Raw genomic sequence first — 17,681 nt, forward strand, 5'->3', positions numbered from 1 at the left:
GTAGGGGCGGAAGGCCACCGGCGCCATTTTGGTTAGTGGCAGCCGAGGCCCCGGGAGCGGCAGATCGCTCCTGGGCCCTCCGCTGGACCACCAGGGAGGCATCGGGAGGGTGGCACGACGGGGGGGAGGCAGGGGGAGGCTGAGCAGAATTTTGAAGGGGCACTTTTTGCCCTTTCAAAATTCTGCTGCCTGGCGCCCCCTAAATCTCGGCGCCCTAGGCACAGGCCTAGCGGTTCCGCCGGCCCTGCTTACGAGCACAACTGTGTATATATATATATATATATATATATATATATATATATATATATACACAGTTGTGTATATATATATATATATATATATATATATATATATATATATATATATATATAGTAGAACAACCAACCAAAGAAAACGCAAGTGTTCCTTACATATTCTTTGTGCTTGAAGAAAAAAGTAAAACATTGTGTTAATTGCAGCAGCGTAATATTAAAGTTTATGTTTATTTAAACACGATATATGTTAAATATCAAAAATCAATTATATACACTTCACGTACAAAGGTCATTATAAAAAAGCAGCACCTGAGCCAGGTTTCATATAATTGGCTCTACAAAATATCAGAGTCTATTAATGTGCACATGTGTTCAAATGGGGATGAGAGAGTCCAAAAATGAAGTGAACTGGCATACCATCCTTGTATTGCTTAAAACGTAATGCTTGACTAGAAAATACTTCATTTCACTACTGCAGACAAATTCCTCATACCCCAAGGACATTTGTTTCACCACAAATGGCTTCCTCAAGGGGGAGTTTGCAATCACATCGAGGACTCAAAAGAAATTTGTGATACACAATATGGAATCAAAATATTGGCTCAGCATATATTTTCATCAGTGTACATCTCAGCCATCCTTCTGTTTTTCAGCGAGAAACTCAAAGTGTATATAATTGATTTTTGATATACGTTAAATATCATATTTAAATAAACATTAATTTTAAATACTATGCTGTTGCAATTGACACATTAGTATTCCACTTTTTTCTTCAAGCACAAAGTATATATAAAAACACGCTCGAGTTAGAGTACCTTCCCTCACTCTCTTACTTTGTGCTCGCTTGATTTGTACACCCCTGCCACCTACCCTGCGTGAAACTGAAAAAATATTTTGTAGTCCATTACTTTTAAAAATCCCGGTGAAATCACCTACAAAATAAATACATGATACTTTTCATTATATAGACACCTTTTAGCAACAAAAATTTCCACCAAATCAAAGTAGCCAAGCTATGAAAGGGTTTGAGATTTACAACTCTGGTTTAAGACAGACTTGTCTTTGTTGTTGAATAATTGGCATTAAATCAAGCTAACAGGGTTTTGGGTTTTTTTTGTACAGGCATACAAACATCAGTCTTCATTCTGAAGATGCTTTTATTAAAACTGGGTGCAATCTACAAGGATACAGTACAAAAAAAATTTGGTCCATCAAAAAACATAATGTTCCATTAATAAAAACAGTTATTCTGACAATAGCTACATCATCATTCAGGTATCCTGAGGATGCAGACTCCAGCACTGTCTGCCTGTGTCAGCATATGCAGAACCTGCAGGGCAGGAAGAGGACAGACGGCCTCATTGTGCCAAAGGAAAAAGAATGATGTGCATAACCAGATGGCCAAGGATCTCTGGCTGCATGAAGGGATACGGTGCCCACCAGCAAAGTAGCAAGACTAGGTTCAAGCCACCAGGAATCAGACCCAGAATACACGATTCAGAAGTGTCAGTACAACGTATTTGTATCGGAGCTCCCTAAACCTCATCCATCCTGGAAGAGTCAGCACTGAAGTCTCCTGAAGCGAGCTGTGAAGGGGGAGTTGTCTCAACAGTTCAATCATAAAAAAAAGAGGAATAGCCCTGATAAGTTTCAAGATAGGCAGCATCCAGTCTGAATGCCAATTTGAGCATCTTCACATAATCTTACATTAATTCGGGCTCCTATCATCTCTTCCACTCTCAGTAACTCCACTGAAAAAAAATTATTTCCTCTTATGCATAATAAGTTGTGATCATTGCACTTGCTTTCCTTTATGGCATCACCTCCCATACTGGAACCTAGCTCTAAAAAGGTGGGGGCGAACGGGCATGGTTGTGTGTACATTACTTGCTTCCTTCCCACTCTAAGCTAAATGTCATTTTCCATGGAGCTGCAGGGCTCAGGCTGGTTGATGAGCATGTACCTGACAGTTCTCAGCCACATTCTCAGGCATCAGACTGCACCACCAGCCCCCTTTCCTTCTTCTGTACTGTAGCTCCAAACGTCTACGACATCTATTTCAGAATCCATTAACCTCCAGCCTCTCCTGAGATTTTGCACGGTCTTGTCAGAAAACAACAGTCTCCACTCTCACGTGGGCACCAAATGCTACATGACTAATCATATGCATGTTGGAAACTACATGAAAAATACAACTAAAAACTAGCTACTCCGGGGTCCCTTCTCGCCTCCTCCAAAAAACAAAACAAAACAAAAAAAAAAAAAACCCAAGAGTCCTGTTCCCTCTAACTTTCTTCTTCTGACTAAAGGGTTCCCAGCACACTAATGGGGAAGAGGAAGTATATATCACAGCCCCAGTACTCCTCTGCCCTTCATGGCACCCAATCACAGAAATGTTCCAGTGCGTACGCAGCAGCAGCACTGCCCGAGGACAGGGACACTGCTGAGAGTCCACAGACATCTGCCGCATCCATGACTGGAATGGAGGGTACCACTCGGTCTCATAGGCTTCAATCAGAATGGTTACTAGGGGCATCTGCTCCATGAGGTGCCCTGCCAACCCCTCACACATCAGCAACAGCCCTCATGGGAAATTTCCTGACAAAAAAAAGGGGCCGGATGGTCACTGAGCCTCTTACGGAAAAACTAAATTCATATTTAAGGACAGAGAAAGGCTCTGTTTATTTCTGAGCTGTCGCAATCCTCCCAGCTTTGGTTCCTCTTACAAAACCTTTGCTTCATACTGAATGCTGTTAGGCTAAGGAGCTGTGAATGAATGAGGATAGGCATCAAGGCTGGAAAGGCAAAGATCAGGAAGTGATGCAGGTAACAGGCACTCGTCACTTGCAATGGCATAAAGAGAGGCTGTTGACTCCTCCTTCATGTGGCCCACAGGCTTCATCACCATGAGTAGAAGTGAGGTGTGCATGATCATCCATCCAGTCAGCAGCTCCAAAAGCGCATTATGCAGCTGCTGTTCATGAATCCTTAAACCAGAATAAGAGAAATCTGGTGCTCTGTCCCTGCAATGCTCTCTAGATTATGTGTTGCGGATTCCCAGTGCTTGTTCCAACTCTTGTCGCCTCTGCTGCACCTGTGGAAGCAGCAACCATAGTCTTTTGGTTAACAGATTAAATGGATGTGCAACATTTCTACGCCACCCCCCTCTGCACACACACACACACACAACTCCACCACAGAAAGTATACAGCTCAGGAAGCAGCAGTGCAAGCTTCCTTCATGCACACACTGCCCCATCACAGGAGAGGTAGATTATGGGGCAGTGTGCGTCAAGGACGCTTACCTGTGCTGAGTCAGTGTGTGGGTGAGGGAAGCTTGCACTGCTGCCTCCTGTGCTATTCCTGCTCTGTGGTGAGGCGGTGTGGGTGTGGGACTGAGGGTGTGGGAAGCTTGTATTGCTTCTGCCTGTGCTGTACGTATTCTCTGCCTGTTCTGTGATGGGTTGGAAGAGAGAATACGAGAGCACTTCTGGCATCTACTAAGACTACCAGCTAGAGTGCCAATGTGTTGGTGGGTTTCATGTTATAGTTGTGTTTCAACTGTGACTTAATAACCATCAGCATTTCATATAGGCTAGAAAATTAATCTAGATCTAAGCAAACCTAGTGGAACAAAAACTTGATCGCTGAGAGTATCACACTCTCAGAAGAAGCAATTTTGTGAGGTTTTTAATGAGTTTGCATTATTTACTTTTCTATTTTTCCTATTTCCTACAATGTGCTAATTCCCCATGATGAGGTGACGTCAACACCCGGTTGCAAGTAACTCAAATGCTGCAAGTGATGTCTCTTATCCTGTAAGAGATGCTGTCTAAAATATCTGAGAGAAGTCTCACCAATTCCCTGTACCACCTTCATGCCCACCTTTGAGTAAAAGTATCTGCAAACGGCCTCCTGAGCCCAGGGCTGGAAATAGAATTCGGCTCGGCGCTCCTCCTCCGGGTTTCCAACCACATCAGTCATAGTCTGAAGAGAGAGAGAAAAACTCAGAAATGAGCAAAGGTTCTAATGAATAGCCTCGAGTTACGCTAGCACTGGGGTTGGTTGGGTATATATACGCCCAGCCTTCAGAGTGCTTCCCCCCCACCCCCCAAAAGAAATCAGTCACAAGGAGACGGTGACAAAAGGTGGATGCCCAGAAAGCACTCGCTGCCCAAGCCAGTCCTTTTACCTTGAGGTCCCGGCACTGAGACTGCAGCCAGTCATTGATGAAGCCCTGGGGATCTCGGGCAAAGCTTAGCATGAACTCCCTCTGTGTCTTTAGCTGGTTAATGGTTTCTATCGTCTCGTGAATCTGCCAAATGACAAAAACAGTAAAGAAGTGAGGTTGGGGAGGGGGAAGAGAAGAATCTAGATATATTTCTCTAGGGCGACGTTTTTACAAGCCAGACCGAGGACACATGCTTCATGTGTCTATATAACTTGCGAGTGGATCAAACTTACTCCTCTGCTGGTAACTCACGTGATCCATAATCCTTTTCTGTAGCATGGAGAGGTAAGCCTTGGCTACAAACTATAATATACTCACAGCAAGAGGACAAGTACGGTGAGAAGGCTGGGGTGGCATGGGGGGGGGGGGGGGTAAAGAGAAATTATATTGGAGGGATTATTATTGTTACCTTGTTATCAAGAGCAGCTATTTCCTGCTGACTAGCTGTGGAGAGCAGGAAAGAGTTCATCTGGGTCTTGAGTGTGTCATCCACTTCCACATCTATGTCATAACAGGCAGTTTTCTTCTGGTCATTTGGATCGACACTGGGCAGGCCAAAGAGAGAGCACAGGAGAGACTGGAAATGTGCCAGGACAAATTTTCACACTGGTGGTCTGCACTATATTAGCACTTTCACAAGTACTACATCACAAAGACAAATCAAGAGGCAGTTGTGCCTGGGGCTCACCTGATCACATGATTGATGATAATGGGCTCAGGGGGCATGAGTAGTGCATGCAGCCTCTGAGGGATTTCTGAGAACTTCATTCTCTGGGATTCAAATATCTGCAAGAGAGGCCCAGAAGTGAGATCAAGGCAGATGAGACAAGATAACACAGGAGAGAGAGAAAGGGAAAGAGAAAACCAGCAATGGCGGACTATGTAAGATTGTGATTCACAAAGGTCTCATAGGGAGAAGACGCACAGACTAACCCAGAAGATGGCTAGAAAGGTGAGAGGCTGTGGAATTATAGCCATGACGTGGAGGCAGACTAGGGATGATGGTGCATGCATTCCGTTTGCTTCTAGGTCACTACATCAAGTGACAGAAGACAAGAGAACAATTTTCACTGCTGAAAAAGGACAGATTAGTAGAAAACCTTCCTGACATCTACCTTATCTGTAGATATAAAACATACAATTCTAGGATAGGCAGGCATCACACCTCTCAGCTGCTGCAGGTACTAAGTGTACCATGCTGGAGTAACAAAAATTAGTGTCTTTACCTGCTGCTAGTGCAAAGCACACAAGACAGTGAAACAACTTGTCATACCTGCTGCAGGTATTTGTCACAGATCACAAATTCTCTCTCATGCGGGTCCTGCAACTTGTGGGTCTTTATGTATTGCCAGAGTGCCTGGATAATCACAGGACGGGTCTGAGTGTGAATCCCCAGTAAACGAGCCAGGCGAGGATCCAGCTTAAACTGAGGCGGCTGAGGAAAAAGAGGAAAAAATGGCTGGTGATCAGGTGTCAATCTACAAAAAACAAAACAAAAAAAAACCAAAAAACCGCACATGTAGGCTGCCTCTTCAGAAAAGGAAAACTGCTTCTTACCTGCTAATTTTCGTTCCTGGAATACCACAGATCAAACAAGTGGGTTTTGCATCTCTACCAGCAGATGGAGGCAGAGAATAAAAACTTTCCAGCACTGCTACTTAACCAAGAGTGCTACCTGCAGTCCCCTCAGTATTGAACTGTACCCAAGCCACGATGACTACTTCCCAAACTCCAAGGATTTCTTACTCTAGAGAGAGCTGAGGAATAAGTTGGAACCCCCAACAAAACTGAACCCTCCACTTAGAACAATGAAAAAACTTCCAATGTCAAAATCACTGAGAACTATGTACAATCTCGTTTCATATTCTACAGCAGTCATTTAAATTCTGCATTACCCGCAGCATCCAGAAGCAGGAAAGGTCTTTCGAAATAGTTCTAATAATAATAAGGGGACAGGAGTCTGGACTGATCTGTGGTATTTCAGAAGCAAAAATTAGCAGGTAAGAATCAAATTTTCCTTTCCTGTTCATACTCCAGATCAGTCCAGACAAGTGGGATGTACCCAAGCCCCTCTACATTGGGTGGGATCCCAAAAGACCTGCATGCAATACACTTTCACCAAACAAGACTTTTTCTGGGGTCCTGACATCCAAACGGTAATGTTTAGTAAAAGTGTGCAAAGAGGACCAAGTAGTTGCTCGACAGATCTTCTGCGGAGAAACTCAATCGATCGGGGATCAATCAACCTTTACAAATATAGGCCGAAACAATCGCCTCCTTTAACCAGCTTGCAATCGTGCTCTTAGCCGCTTTGCAACCCTTATTTGGTCCACTGAATAACAAAGATATCATCCAATTAGACAGACCTCCGAAATCCATTTGTCACCTTGAGATATCGCAAGAGAACCCAACGCAAGTCCAAAAGGTGAAGCTCCCTTGCATGGGGAGAATTAGACGTCAGGTGTGGGAAGCCCAGTAATTCTACCATCTGGCTAAGATGAAATGCCAATACAACCTTGGGCAAAAAAATAAGGCATCGCATGCAAAGAAACTCCATCATCGGAAATCCGCAAAAAAAGGTTTGCTGCATAAGGCTTGACGCTTCGAAAATCATCTCGCAGAACAAATCGCCACCAGGAACACCATCTTCAGTGTAAGGTCCTTCAAAGAAGCCCTTCTCAAAGGTTCAAAAGGAGATCCACACAATACTCGCAGAACCAAATTAAAATTCCAAGACGGACAAAGTCTATGGACCGGAGGACGCAAATGCTTTGCTCCTTTAAGAAAATGTAATATGTCTGGATGAGACGCTAACGGGCGTCCTTGCAACCTCCCTCTGAAACAATCCAAGGCTGCTTCCTGAACTCGGAGAGAATTATAAGCTAAACCTTTTGACAAGCCATCTTGCAAAAAAGCCAAGAGCTGGGCAAAGTTCACCTACAAAGGAACAGCATCATGAACGTCACACCAGAATTTAAATACTCTCCAAACTCGGATATATGCCAAGGAAGTAGAGGATCTTTTAGCCTGAAGAAGAGTAGTAATCACCAGCTGTGAATACCCCTTCAAGTGGAAACGTCACCTCTTAAAAGCAGGCTGCTAGACAGAAGCGATCTACCTGCTCCAAAAAGATAGGTCCCTGCCTCAGCAATACTCTCAGGTGGCTTAACCGGATGGGCTCGTCCACCCCCAGCTGAACTAGATCCGCAAACCACAGACAGCGCAGCCACTCTGGCACTACTAGGATCAGTCTTCCTGGATGTTGCTTGATGCTCCGTAACACTCAACCTATGAGCGGCCACGAGGGAACACATATAGCAGAAGACTCACTGGCCATAGCTGAACCAGAGCGTTGATCCCTGTGGAGTCAAACTCCCTCCGGCAGCTGAAAAACCTGCTCCCCTTGGCATTCTTCTGCGTTGGCATGAGATCAAACTGGGGCTTGCCCCACCTGCACCGATTGAAGGCAAAGACCTCCGCCAACAGCTCTCATTCCCTGGGTCCAGCTGTCTGCTGAGATAGTCTGTCTGCACATTGTCCACACCTGCCACGTGCGAAGCTGCTAGTGCTGCCAGATGAAGTTCTGCCCAGGCAAAGAGTTCCTGAACCTCCTGAGCCACCAAATGACTCTTCGTTCTGCACTATCGATTGGTATAGGCCACCGTCGTCGCATTGTCCGAGAACACACGCACCGCACATCCCTGAATCCGAGGTCCGCTCTTGTTTCCAGACAGTTGATTGACCAGGATGTCTCCACTGGCAACCACTGCCCTTGGGCTGCAGATCCCTGAAATACCACTCCCCAGCCGCTGAGGCTGGCATCTGTGGTCACTACCACCCAGTCTGGAACTTCCAGATTCACTCCTTTCTCCAAACTGGGACGCAGCAGCCACCACAAGAGACTGGATCTGGATTCTTCATGGAGCAGTAACAGTAGCTGAAACTCCTCCAACAACGGATTACAACGGGACAGAAGCTCCTTCTGAAGAGGTCACATTTGAGAAAAGGCCCATGGCACCAAATCTAGTGTAAAGGCCATGGAACTTAGCACTTCTAAATAATCCCAGAGACGAACCACCTGCGGCTAACCTGATTACCATTTCAGGGGTAAGAAACACCCTGCTTAACTGGGTGTTGAGTCGCACTCCCAGATAATCTAACAACTTCGACAGCTCCAGATGGCTCTTCCCCAGGTTTATCACCCAATCCAGGGATCTTAGGTGCTCCGTCAGCCATTGAATGGAACAGTGATGCTCTACTTCCGACCTCGCCTGAATGAGCCAATCGTCCAGGTATAGATGCACTAGCATCCATTCCCTTCTGAGGGTCGCCGCTACCACCATCACGTTCGTGAAAGTTCTTGGTGTAGTAGCCAGTCTGAAGGGAAGAGCTCGAAACTGAAAATGTTCTCTTAGCACCGTGAAGCACAGAAACGTTCGATGGTCTTCTCGGATAGGAATATGAAGATATACCGCCATTAGATCCAAGGAGCGAGAAACTCTCCCTTGCGCACCACTGCAATAACCATCCGCAATGTCTCCATCCAAAAACATGGCACCCACAAGGCTACATTGACCTTTTGCAGATCTAGAATGGGCCAAAAAAAAAAAAGTCCTCCTTTTTGGAGATCACGAAGTACACAGAATACCTTCCTCGACCCTGCTCCTCCTGCAGCACTGGGATGATGGCTTCCAATCGCTGCAGCTGGAGAAGGGTGTCCCGCATGGCCACCTGCTTGACAGGCAAAGCTCAACAGGATACCACAAAGGCCTCTTTGAGGGGGCGAGAAAATTCTAAGGTGCAGCCATCCCTTAATTCCAGAACTCATTGGTTGGAAATGACTCTGGTCCACTCCTCGTAAAAACAGGACAATCTTCCTCAGACAGCCCTCCAGGAAGGAATGGACTAGACCGCTTTCACTGGACGGATTTTGCACCTCCAGAACCCTAACCGGAGCTATCTCTGGCCTGTCTACAGGACCCCCAAAAGGACTGCTGCCTTCTTGAACCCTTTGTGTGGATCCAGAAGAACTTCTGTTGGAGCGAAATCTCCTTATCTCACGCGGCGGAAAGGTCTTCTTACTCCCTTTATCATCTTCGGGCAATCTATTCCCTTTAGAATCTGCCAAGTGCTTCATCAGCTTCTCCAGATCTTCCCCAAACAACAACTTTCCTTTGAAGAGGAGATTACAAAGTTGTGCCTTTGACCACACATCCACTGACCAATTATGCAACCACAGGAGTCTTCGAGCGGCTACTTCGAGCAGACACCATATTCCTGGCCGAAGTCCAAACCATATCATAAAGGGCATCTATCACATAGGCCACCCCTGCCTCCAACCGAGCTTTCTGGCCAGAATCAGCAGAGGTTCCAGATGTCTTTTCCTGTGTCTTCTGCACCCAGCACAAGCAAGGTCTCTGCATTAGGCTAGCACAGACCGCAGCTCTAAGGTTCAGAGCCAAGACTTCAAACAGCCTCTTTAACAAGATCTCTAGCTTCTGGTCCTGGACATCTTTCAATGCAGCAGACCCTGCCACTGGGATAGTAGTCTTCTTTGTCACTGCTGACATCGCCACATACACATTTGGAAGCTTCCAAAGTGTCCTCTGGCAAGAGATACAACCTGGCCATAGCCCTGGCTACTTTCAGTCCTACCTCCAGGAAATCCCATTCCCAGTCAATCAGCTTCTTCACCTTCTTCTGCAAAGGGAAAGCCTTTGGCGGTCCACGCAGTCCATCACCAGGTTTACCCCCTCGTTGTCCAAATCCTCCTGCGCCACTTTGATCCCCAGTTCTTTCAGAACCTGGGAGATGAAGAGGCCGCAACTCCTCCTTACAGAACAATGTCATCACCCTAGGGTCATCCCCTTCTGCAAGAGGAATGTCCTCCACATCCGGGTCATTACTCACCTGGCCAGTCACAGGATCCGTGCCCTGACCAGCACCCTGGTCAACATGCAGATCCCCCTGAGGATCGCCTCCTTCAGACTCTTCAGAGGAGGAGTACTCCACTCCCGATCGTCCCAGGCTCAGACAACGAAGAATGCCCCCCCTGACCTGAGAGGCGCCTCAGCTCAAGGCTTCTTAGCCGTGCTCTGGGACTTCTGGGTGGTCGCCCGCTTACCTGCTGCTTCCTTCTTGGCGAGGTAGGCTTCATGCAGCAATACAAAATCCAAAGAAAATCCATCGCGCTCTCCGGGCCTCCCCTGGTTCTGCTGCCCCCTCTCTAACTTCTCCAGACTCCTGCTGTAGTAAAGAAAGCGGGGGAGGGGAGTTCCTGCACTCCCTCTCCATGGCAGGCCTCCTTCAAAAATGGCTGCCATCTCCTGGGCAGGACCTGCAGAACAGGTGCAGCATCTGCCTGCTGAGCCCTCTGGCAAGACCCCTTCACCTCCAGAGGCACAACTACTGCAGAGTAGGGCTGCACTGAGGCGCAACTGCCTCCCCCCATAGGCCCAACAGACTATCCCGTGCTCTGCAGCATGAAGAGAGACTTATAAAAATAACTCAGTGCGGGAGAAAGGCAGCTCTGACACCACTGCAGATGCTGCCCCGGCCCCAGGTGCTGAAATCGCATGAACCACACACACCTTCCTCCTCATCCCGACGGAACCGAAGCCAACCATCGCAAAAATAAATAAAGGACACCCTCCCCCTGATACTTTTTTTTTTTTTTAATAAAAACAACCCCCAAGCAACCCAGAGAAACAAAGAAAGTTATTTCCTGCTTCTGGGTGCTCCTGGCTGCTGCAAATGGCCGAACTGCATGAGAAGGCCTCAGAGGGAGCGAGGGAACCAGGACCCCTGGCTTTCCCTACCCTGGAAATCAAGGGTCAAACCTGGCCGGGAATTTCCAACCCCTCTCTCGCCCTGCTCAACCAGAGAGATGGCCCATGAAGGAACCTAACACCTCTGGGAGAACTGTTCACCTCTTCTGTCTTCTTTTCTAACTCTATGTTTTACTATTAGTTAAAAAAAGAAAAACAAGACAAAACTAAGTTCAAACTTAAGGTTTGCATCTCTACCATCTGCAGGAGACAGAGAAATACTGAAGGGCTGCAGGTGACACTCTGTTAAGTAGCAGTGCCTGAAATTTTTTTATGTTCTGTCTCCATCTGCTGGTAGTGATGCAAAACCCACTTGCCTTGCCTGATCTGGGGTATGAACAGGAACCAAGATTCAGCCAACAATGAGGATCCTACAATTATAAGTGATGGGTAACTGGCAGTTGCGACAGGGTGGCATGATGAGGGGGGGGGGGGGGGGGGGCAGAGAAGAGAGACATGAAAAATTGTACCTATAGTGGGGAGAGGGTAGCAGTAAATTCTACAATCTCCAAACTTTAAGAAGCTAATTTAATCAGATATCAGGGTCTTCTGACTTCCTGATATTAAACAATGCTGAAGATGTAAAGGCACCAGCTGTGAGCAGGTAGGGCAGGAAAAGAAAGATGGGAGCATCAAATGAAGGACGTGTCTTATCAGGAAAGGAGAATGAAGACAAATTTAAAACAGTGATAAATAGAAATAGTAAATACTAAATCTTCATCTAATATTTTTCTGAATATTTCAAGTTTCATTTTCATTCAATTTTGAAAGATTTCAATCTACTTGCTTTGTAAAGAAACATCTTGACATAATACAAAAAGAACAAGCATTCCTGAAATATAAAAACACCTGTGCAGGTGCAGAGAATCAGGCCATTATGAACAAAGATTTTACATATTCTTGGTTTTCCTTAGGGCAATGTGTGTTGCTACTAAAAAGCTCAGCAGTTCCTGAATGGCTACCTGCCCAAAAACAGAAAATCAGAAAACAGGAGTGGAAACACACCACACTTTTCCAGAAAAGCAGGGAAACTGGTGCATTTTTGGGGTGGGTTTTTTTTTTTTGCTATGTTTATAAAATGTTTCCACAGCTTTCTGGGGTCAAGCTAACATTGGTGAAAGCACTAAGTTCAGGCCAATGGAACCTTGTGCTGATGATCCCTTAAAAAGTTTGGAAAAAGGGAGTGAGAGATTATATACACACTCTGGTAGAAGAATTATTTTGAAGAAGCACAAACAGATTGATAACCTTGGGACAAGCCATAATAGGATTATTCAGATTTGTGCAGAGAGATTTCACTCTTTTCCGGGGGCAATCAAATTAAATGTAACCAAGGGGCTAAACAAGACAGGCCTCTTCCTACAGATGCAACAGAAGAATGGATAGAAAGTCTTTCTCCTCAGCAGCGTGACAGTAGTGAGGAGATGTGTGACACCGGGAACCTCTTCTCCCGCATTTACCGTGTTACCCACAACGTCCTTTCTGCGAGTGCGCAGCCTGGGTACCTGGTAGTCCAACATCAGCAAGACGGTGCAACGCACGTTGACATCGCCGGGTCGCTTCACCTGGAAGCCATCTGTCTCTTGGGTGGTGGCCGTTCTGTGCCACTGAGGGGGACAAAAAAAACAAACCAAAAACGCAAATTAAAGTCAACAACCACAGAGTATAAATGGCAGAGAGTTTATTGGAGGAGAGAGGGAGGGGCGTGTGTGACCGCAGGTAAGATCCAAGCCCAAGCCTACAGTGTTCTGAATGATAGGAGCAGGGAAGGATCCTGGAAGTGAAGAACTCCAGAAGGAAGACCCAGGCCCGACCCTGCCACCAAACCAAAGACCAACCATGTTTGTAAATGATTCTCTTCCTTTTGTATTTAGGGTCCTTTTGCTTATGCTATTTTATTTAATTCCCATCTCCTTCTATGAACAAAGCATTTCCTCAAGATATGCAAGAAGCAACAGCTAACACATAGCAGCACACCTGTAACTCATGTACTCCTTTAATAAGTAAGAATTTGCATTTTCACCTCACAAACACACAGATAAATCTGTACTCCACAAGTATATACATATGTGCAGATATACTGCAAAGGCACCGTACCCACAAAAGGCAACATTCAGCGAAGGAAAATTGGTTTTTACCTGCTAATTTTCGTTCCTGTACACCTCAGATCAGTCCAGACTCCTGGGTTTATGCATCCGTGCCAGCAGATGGAGACAGAGAAAGTTTAACTGACACTGCTTGATAAGCCCTGGTGCCACCTGCAGTTCCTCAGTATTGATATTTACCCAAGCACAAAAACTCACTTGCAAAAACTTGTAAAAACTATAGAAACACTTGCAAAGGTTCTGAATAAAAATCTGATTTTCCACCTCCATTGAGCGGCGGGCTCTGGACTGATCTGTGGTACTACAGGAACGAAAATTAGCAGGTAAGAACCAATTTTCCTTTCCCTGTATGTCCCCGGATCAGTCCAGACTCCCGGGATGTACCAAAGCCCCCTAGCCGGGGTGGGACCCTGAGAGTCCGCAAGAATGAGTTTCCGGATCCCGGACGTCTAGGCGATAATGTCTTGAAAAAGTATGCAGTGACTTCCAAGTAGCCACCCAACAAATCTCTTGTGGCAACACAAACCGAGCCTCTGCCCACGAGGTAGCTTGCGATCCACTAGAATGAGCTCGTAAACCGACAGGCACCTGCCAGCCCTTGAGAATGTAGGCTGACCCAATAGCCTCCTTGAGCCACCTTGCAATGGTAGCCTTGGATGCCTGGGAACCTTTCTTTGCACCACTCCACAAAACAATAAGGTGATCGGATATCCGAAAGTCATTGGTCACACCTCAAGATATCTCAGTAAGGTCCTCCGAACGTCCAAACGCCTGAGTTCCCTCGCATGAGGAGAAGAATCCATATCGGGAAAAAGCTGGAAGTTCAACCATCTGATTAACATGAAAGGCCGAAACCACCTTAGAAAGGAAAGATGGAACCGTACGTAAGGACACACCCGAATCTGAAATCTGTAGAACGAGCCCGACAAGATAAGTCCTGCAACTCTGATATTGCGCTGAACAAATGGCTACCAGGAAAACATCCTTTAAGGTCAAACCCTTAAGAGTCGCTCAGAAGGTGGTTCACACAACTCAAAGGACCAGATTAAGATTCCAAGATGGACAGACCGGAGGATGTAAACCCCACGAAGAAACTGTATGACATCAGGACGAGAGGACAAAGTTCCCCTGTCAATCGTCCCCCGTAAAGAGGCCAGAGCTACTACGTGAACTCAGAGTTAAATGCCAAGCCTTTGCTCAAGTCATCTCGGAGGACGGATAAAATCTGGGACACCGAAGCACATAAAGCTGGAACTCCTTTGGCCACACACCAAGCCTCAAAAACTTTCCAGACTCTGACATAAGACATCGTGGTAGACGTGTGCCTAGTGTGGAGTAGGGTAGTAATAACCGGTTCAGGGTACCCCCAGCACCTCAAATGTTGCCTCTCAAAAGCCAAGCCACTAGCCAGAAGCGATCTGCCTGATCGAAAAATATGGGACCTTGATGGAGCAGATGAGGTGACTGAACTGTATCTGACCGTCCACGGCCAAGTTGACGAGATCCTCAAACCATGGGTGACATGGCCATCAATACAACATGCCCCAGGTGTCTCTCTATCCTGCGCAAAATCTTGCCCACCAGAGGCCACGGGAGAAATACGTAAAAGTAGAACTTCCTGAGGCCAAGGAATCACTAGAGCATTGACTCCCTCTGCTCTGTAGTCTCGTCTGCAGCTGAAAAAGCGAGGCGCTTTTGCATTTTGACGAGACTCCATCAGATCTACATGTGGACAGCCACACTTCTCACGAATGAGCTGCATCGCTGACTCTGATAGTTCCCATTCGCCCGGATCTAGAAGACTGTGACTTAGAAAATCCGCCTGGATGTTCTCGTTGCCCGCAATATGAGAGGCTGCTATCTGTGTCAAATGTGCCTCTGCCCAATCAACTCCTGAGCCTCCTGGGCTACCATCTGGCTCTTGGTTCCGCCCTGTTGATTGATATAAGCCACAGTCATCACATTGTCCGACAGGATTCTGACCGAATGACCTTGGACCATTGGCAGAAAAGCCAGCAACACTAATCACACTGCCCTGGTTTCCAAGCGATTGATAGACCAGGAGTGCTCCTCCGCAACCACACACCCTGAGCCGAATGATGCTGGCAAACTGCCCCCAACCAGAAAGACTGGCATCGGTAGTGACAACAATCCAATCTAGTACCTCTAGATCGACCTCCCCCCCCCCCAAAGAAGGTGAGATGTTTGGAGCCACCAAGAGAGGCTCTCCTGCATAGGAACATCCAGCAATACTGGCTGATGAAAAGCCTCCAACAGCGGATTCCATTGTGCCAACAGAGTTTTCTGTAATGGTCTCATATGCGCAAAAGCCCAGGGAACCAACTCAAAGGTGGAGGCCATGGAACCCAGAACCTGTAAATAAAATCCCAGGCTTTGGACACCTGCAACGCCAATAGACAGCTGACCTGTGTCTGCAATTTGCCCGCTCTCTTGTCCATCAAGAACACTTTGCCCATGTTCATGTTGAACCAGGCCCCCAGATACTCAGGACACTGGAACGGGTTGAGATGGCTCTTGGCAAAATTCACCACCCGGCCCAGCAACTAAAGGAGCTGAATGACCTTCCTGACCGCTGTGAGACAACCGGCCTCCGATTCTGCCTTGATGAGCCAATCGTTGAGATAAGGATGTACCAAAACTCCCTCACACTGCAAGGCTGCCGCCATTACTACCATGATCTTGGTAAAGGTCCATGGCGCCGTGGCTAGTCCGAAAGAAGGGCCTGAAACTGGAAATGCTGACCCAGAACCATGAACCTCAGATAACGCTGGTGATCCCGATAAATGGGAATAAAAAGATACGCCTCCGTTAGATCCAAGGAAGCTAGGAACTCCCGACTGCAAACCACCACAATCACCAACCTCAGGGTTTCCATGCAAAATCTTGGGACCTTCGGCGCTGCATTTACCCATTTTAGGTCCAGAATAGGACGAAAAGTGCCCTACTTTTCTGAAACCACAAAATAAACGGAGTACCGACCGGTGCCTCGTTCTTCCGGAGGAACCGGCACCACGGCTCCTAAACCCCGCAACCTGTCCAAGGTCTCTCGAACCGCACTTCGCTTTGCCAATGAACCGCAGGGGGAGACCAAAAAGAGGTCGCGGACGGGATGAGCAAATTCTAAAACGTAACAGTTTCTTATGATCGAGAAGACCCACTGATCCTGAGTGAGATTGTCCCACTCCTCGTAGAAAAACGCTAAACACCCCCCTAAAAAGGGAACGACAGAGTGGACCAGCCTCGCCTCATTGGGAGGATTTTGCCCTTGGGGTGCTCTAAAGGGCCTCCGAGCTCCTCAAAAAGTTTGCACCCAGGACTGACCACGGCCCATAAACTGCTTCTGCGGGGCTGTTGCCCCCCCTCGCATGTCGAGGCCTTCTGCCTTCTAGGAAATGGGACTGAAACAGTAAGGACTGACTGGACTTAGGCCTATCCTCTGGCAACTTGTGGACCTTACTGTCCCCTAACTGTTTTATCAACTGCTTGAGATCTTCTCCAAACAAAAGATGGCCCTTAAACGGCAGAGAACCCAACTGAGATTTGGACGAAACATCTGCCGACCAGTGCCGCAAATACAACAATCTCCGGGCTGACACCACAGAATCCATAAGCCGAGAAGAGGTCCGCACTAAGTCATACAAGGCATCTGCTACGTACACCACTGACGCCTCCAAAGTTCTGCGTGACCACCGTCCACGCTGGGGTTAGCCTGGCCTCCTTGCAGCTGCTGCACCCAATGCAAGCATGCATGCTGCATGAAGCTGAGCAAATAGCCGCCCGAAGACTCAAAGCAGAAACCTCAAAGATCCGCTTGAGGTGAATCTCCAGCTTATGGTCTTGGACATTCTTTAAAGTCGTGGCCCCCGCTACCGGAATAGTCGTTTTCTTCGTGACAGCCGATACGGCAGCGTCCACTTTCGGCATAGCGAAAAGCTCTAATGTCTGCTCGGGTAAGGGATAAGAGCTTTGACATAGCTCGGCCCACGCATAAGCCAACACCGGAGTTTGTCCTTGCGGTTACTGACCTTGAAAACAGTGTTTCTTGTGGCAATTTGTTCTGTGCGGAGAGTTTCTGAGCTGCAGGCCTCGTCTTGCCCGGAGCCTTTCCTCCGGGTGACTCGTGATAAAGCTGTGTACTGTTCCTTTTTTTTTTTTTTTTTTTTTTTAACCAAAGGTGGTCACTGAATTTCACTTGTCAGTCCATCTCCCTGCCATCCCTAGACAGAGAGTGAGAAGTAAGGGAG

General features: G+C 47.0%; 1 protein-coding gene across 2 annotated transcripts in view; it reads right to left on the reverse strand.

The window, feature by feature from the left end:
• Positions 1-1,393: 1,393 nt before the first annotated feature.
• The window catches only part of SMARCD1 (SWI/SNF related, matrix associated, actin dependent regulator of chromatin, subfamily d, member 1), a 53,576-nt gene continuing 37,288 nt past the window's right edge, over positions 1,394-17,681 (reverse strand). The window contains exons 7-13 of one of the 2 annotated variants that reach the window (XM_029595016.1): positions 12,817-12,918; positions 5,758-5,919; positions 5,173-5,270; positions 4,894-5,029; positions 4,446-4,568; positions 4,139-4,240; positions 1,394-3,348 (exon numbers count right to left, since the gene is read on the reverse strand). In XM_029595016.1, coding sequence (XP_029450876.1) covers positions 3,295-3,348; positions 4,139-4,240; positions 4,446-4,568; positions 4,894-5,029; positions 5,173-5,270; positions 5,758-5,919; positions 12,817-12,918 — 777 coding nt within the window. In that variant the 3' untranslated portion in view covers positions 1,394-3,294. Of the gene's footprint in view, positions 3,349-4,138; positions 4,241-4,445; positions 4,569-4,893; positions 5,030-5,172; positions 5,271-5,757; positions 5,920-12,771; positions 12,919-17,681 lie in introns of both variants that reach the window. The other variant, XM_029595015.1, reaches the window with a different exon arrangement.

This window comes from Rhinatrema bivittatum, chromosome 3, assembly GCF_901001135.1.
Source record: "Rhinatrema bivittatum chromosome 3, aRhiBiv1.1, whole genome shotgun sequence".
Taxonomy (NCBI): Eukaryota; Metazoa; Chordata; class Amphibia; order Gymnophiona; family Rhinatrematidae; genus Rhinatrema; species Rhinatrema bivittatum.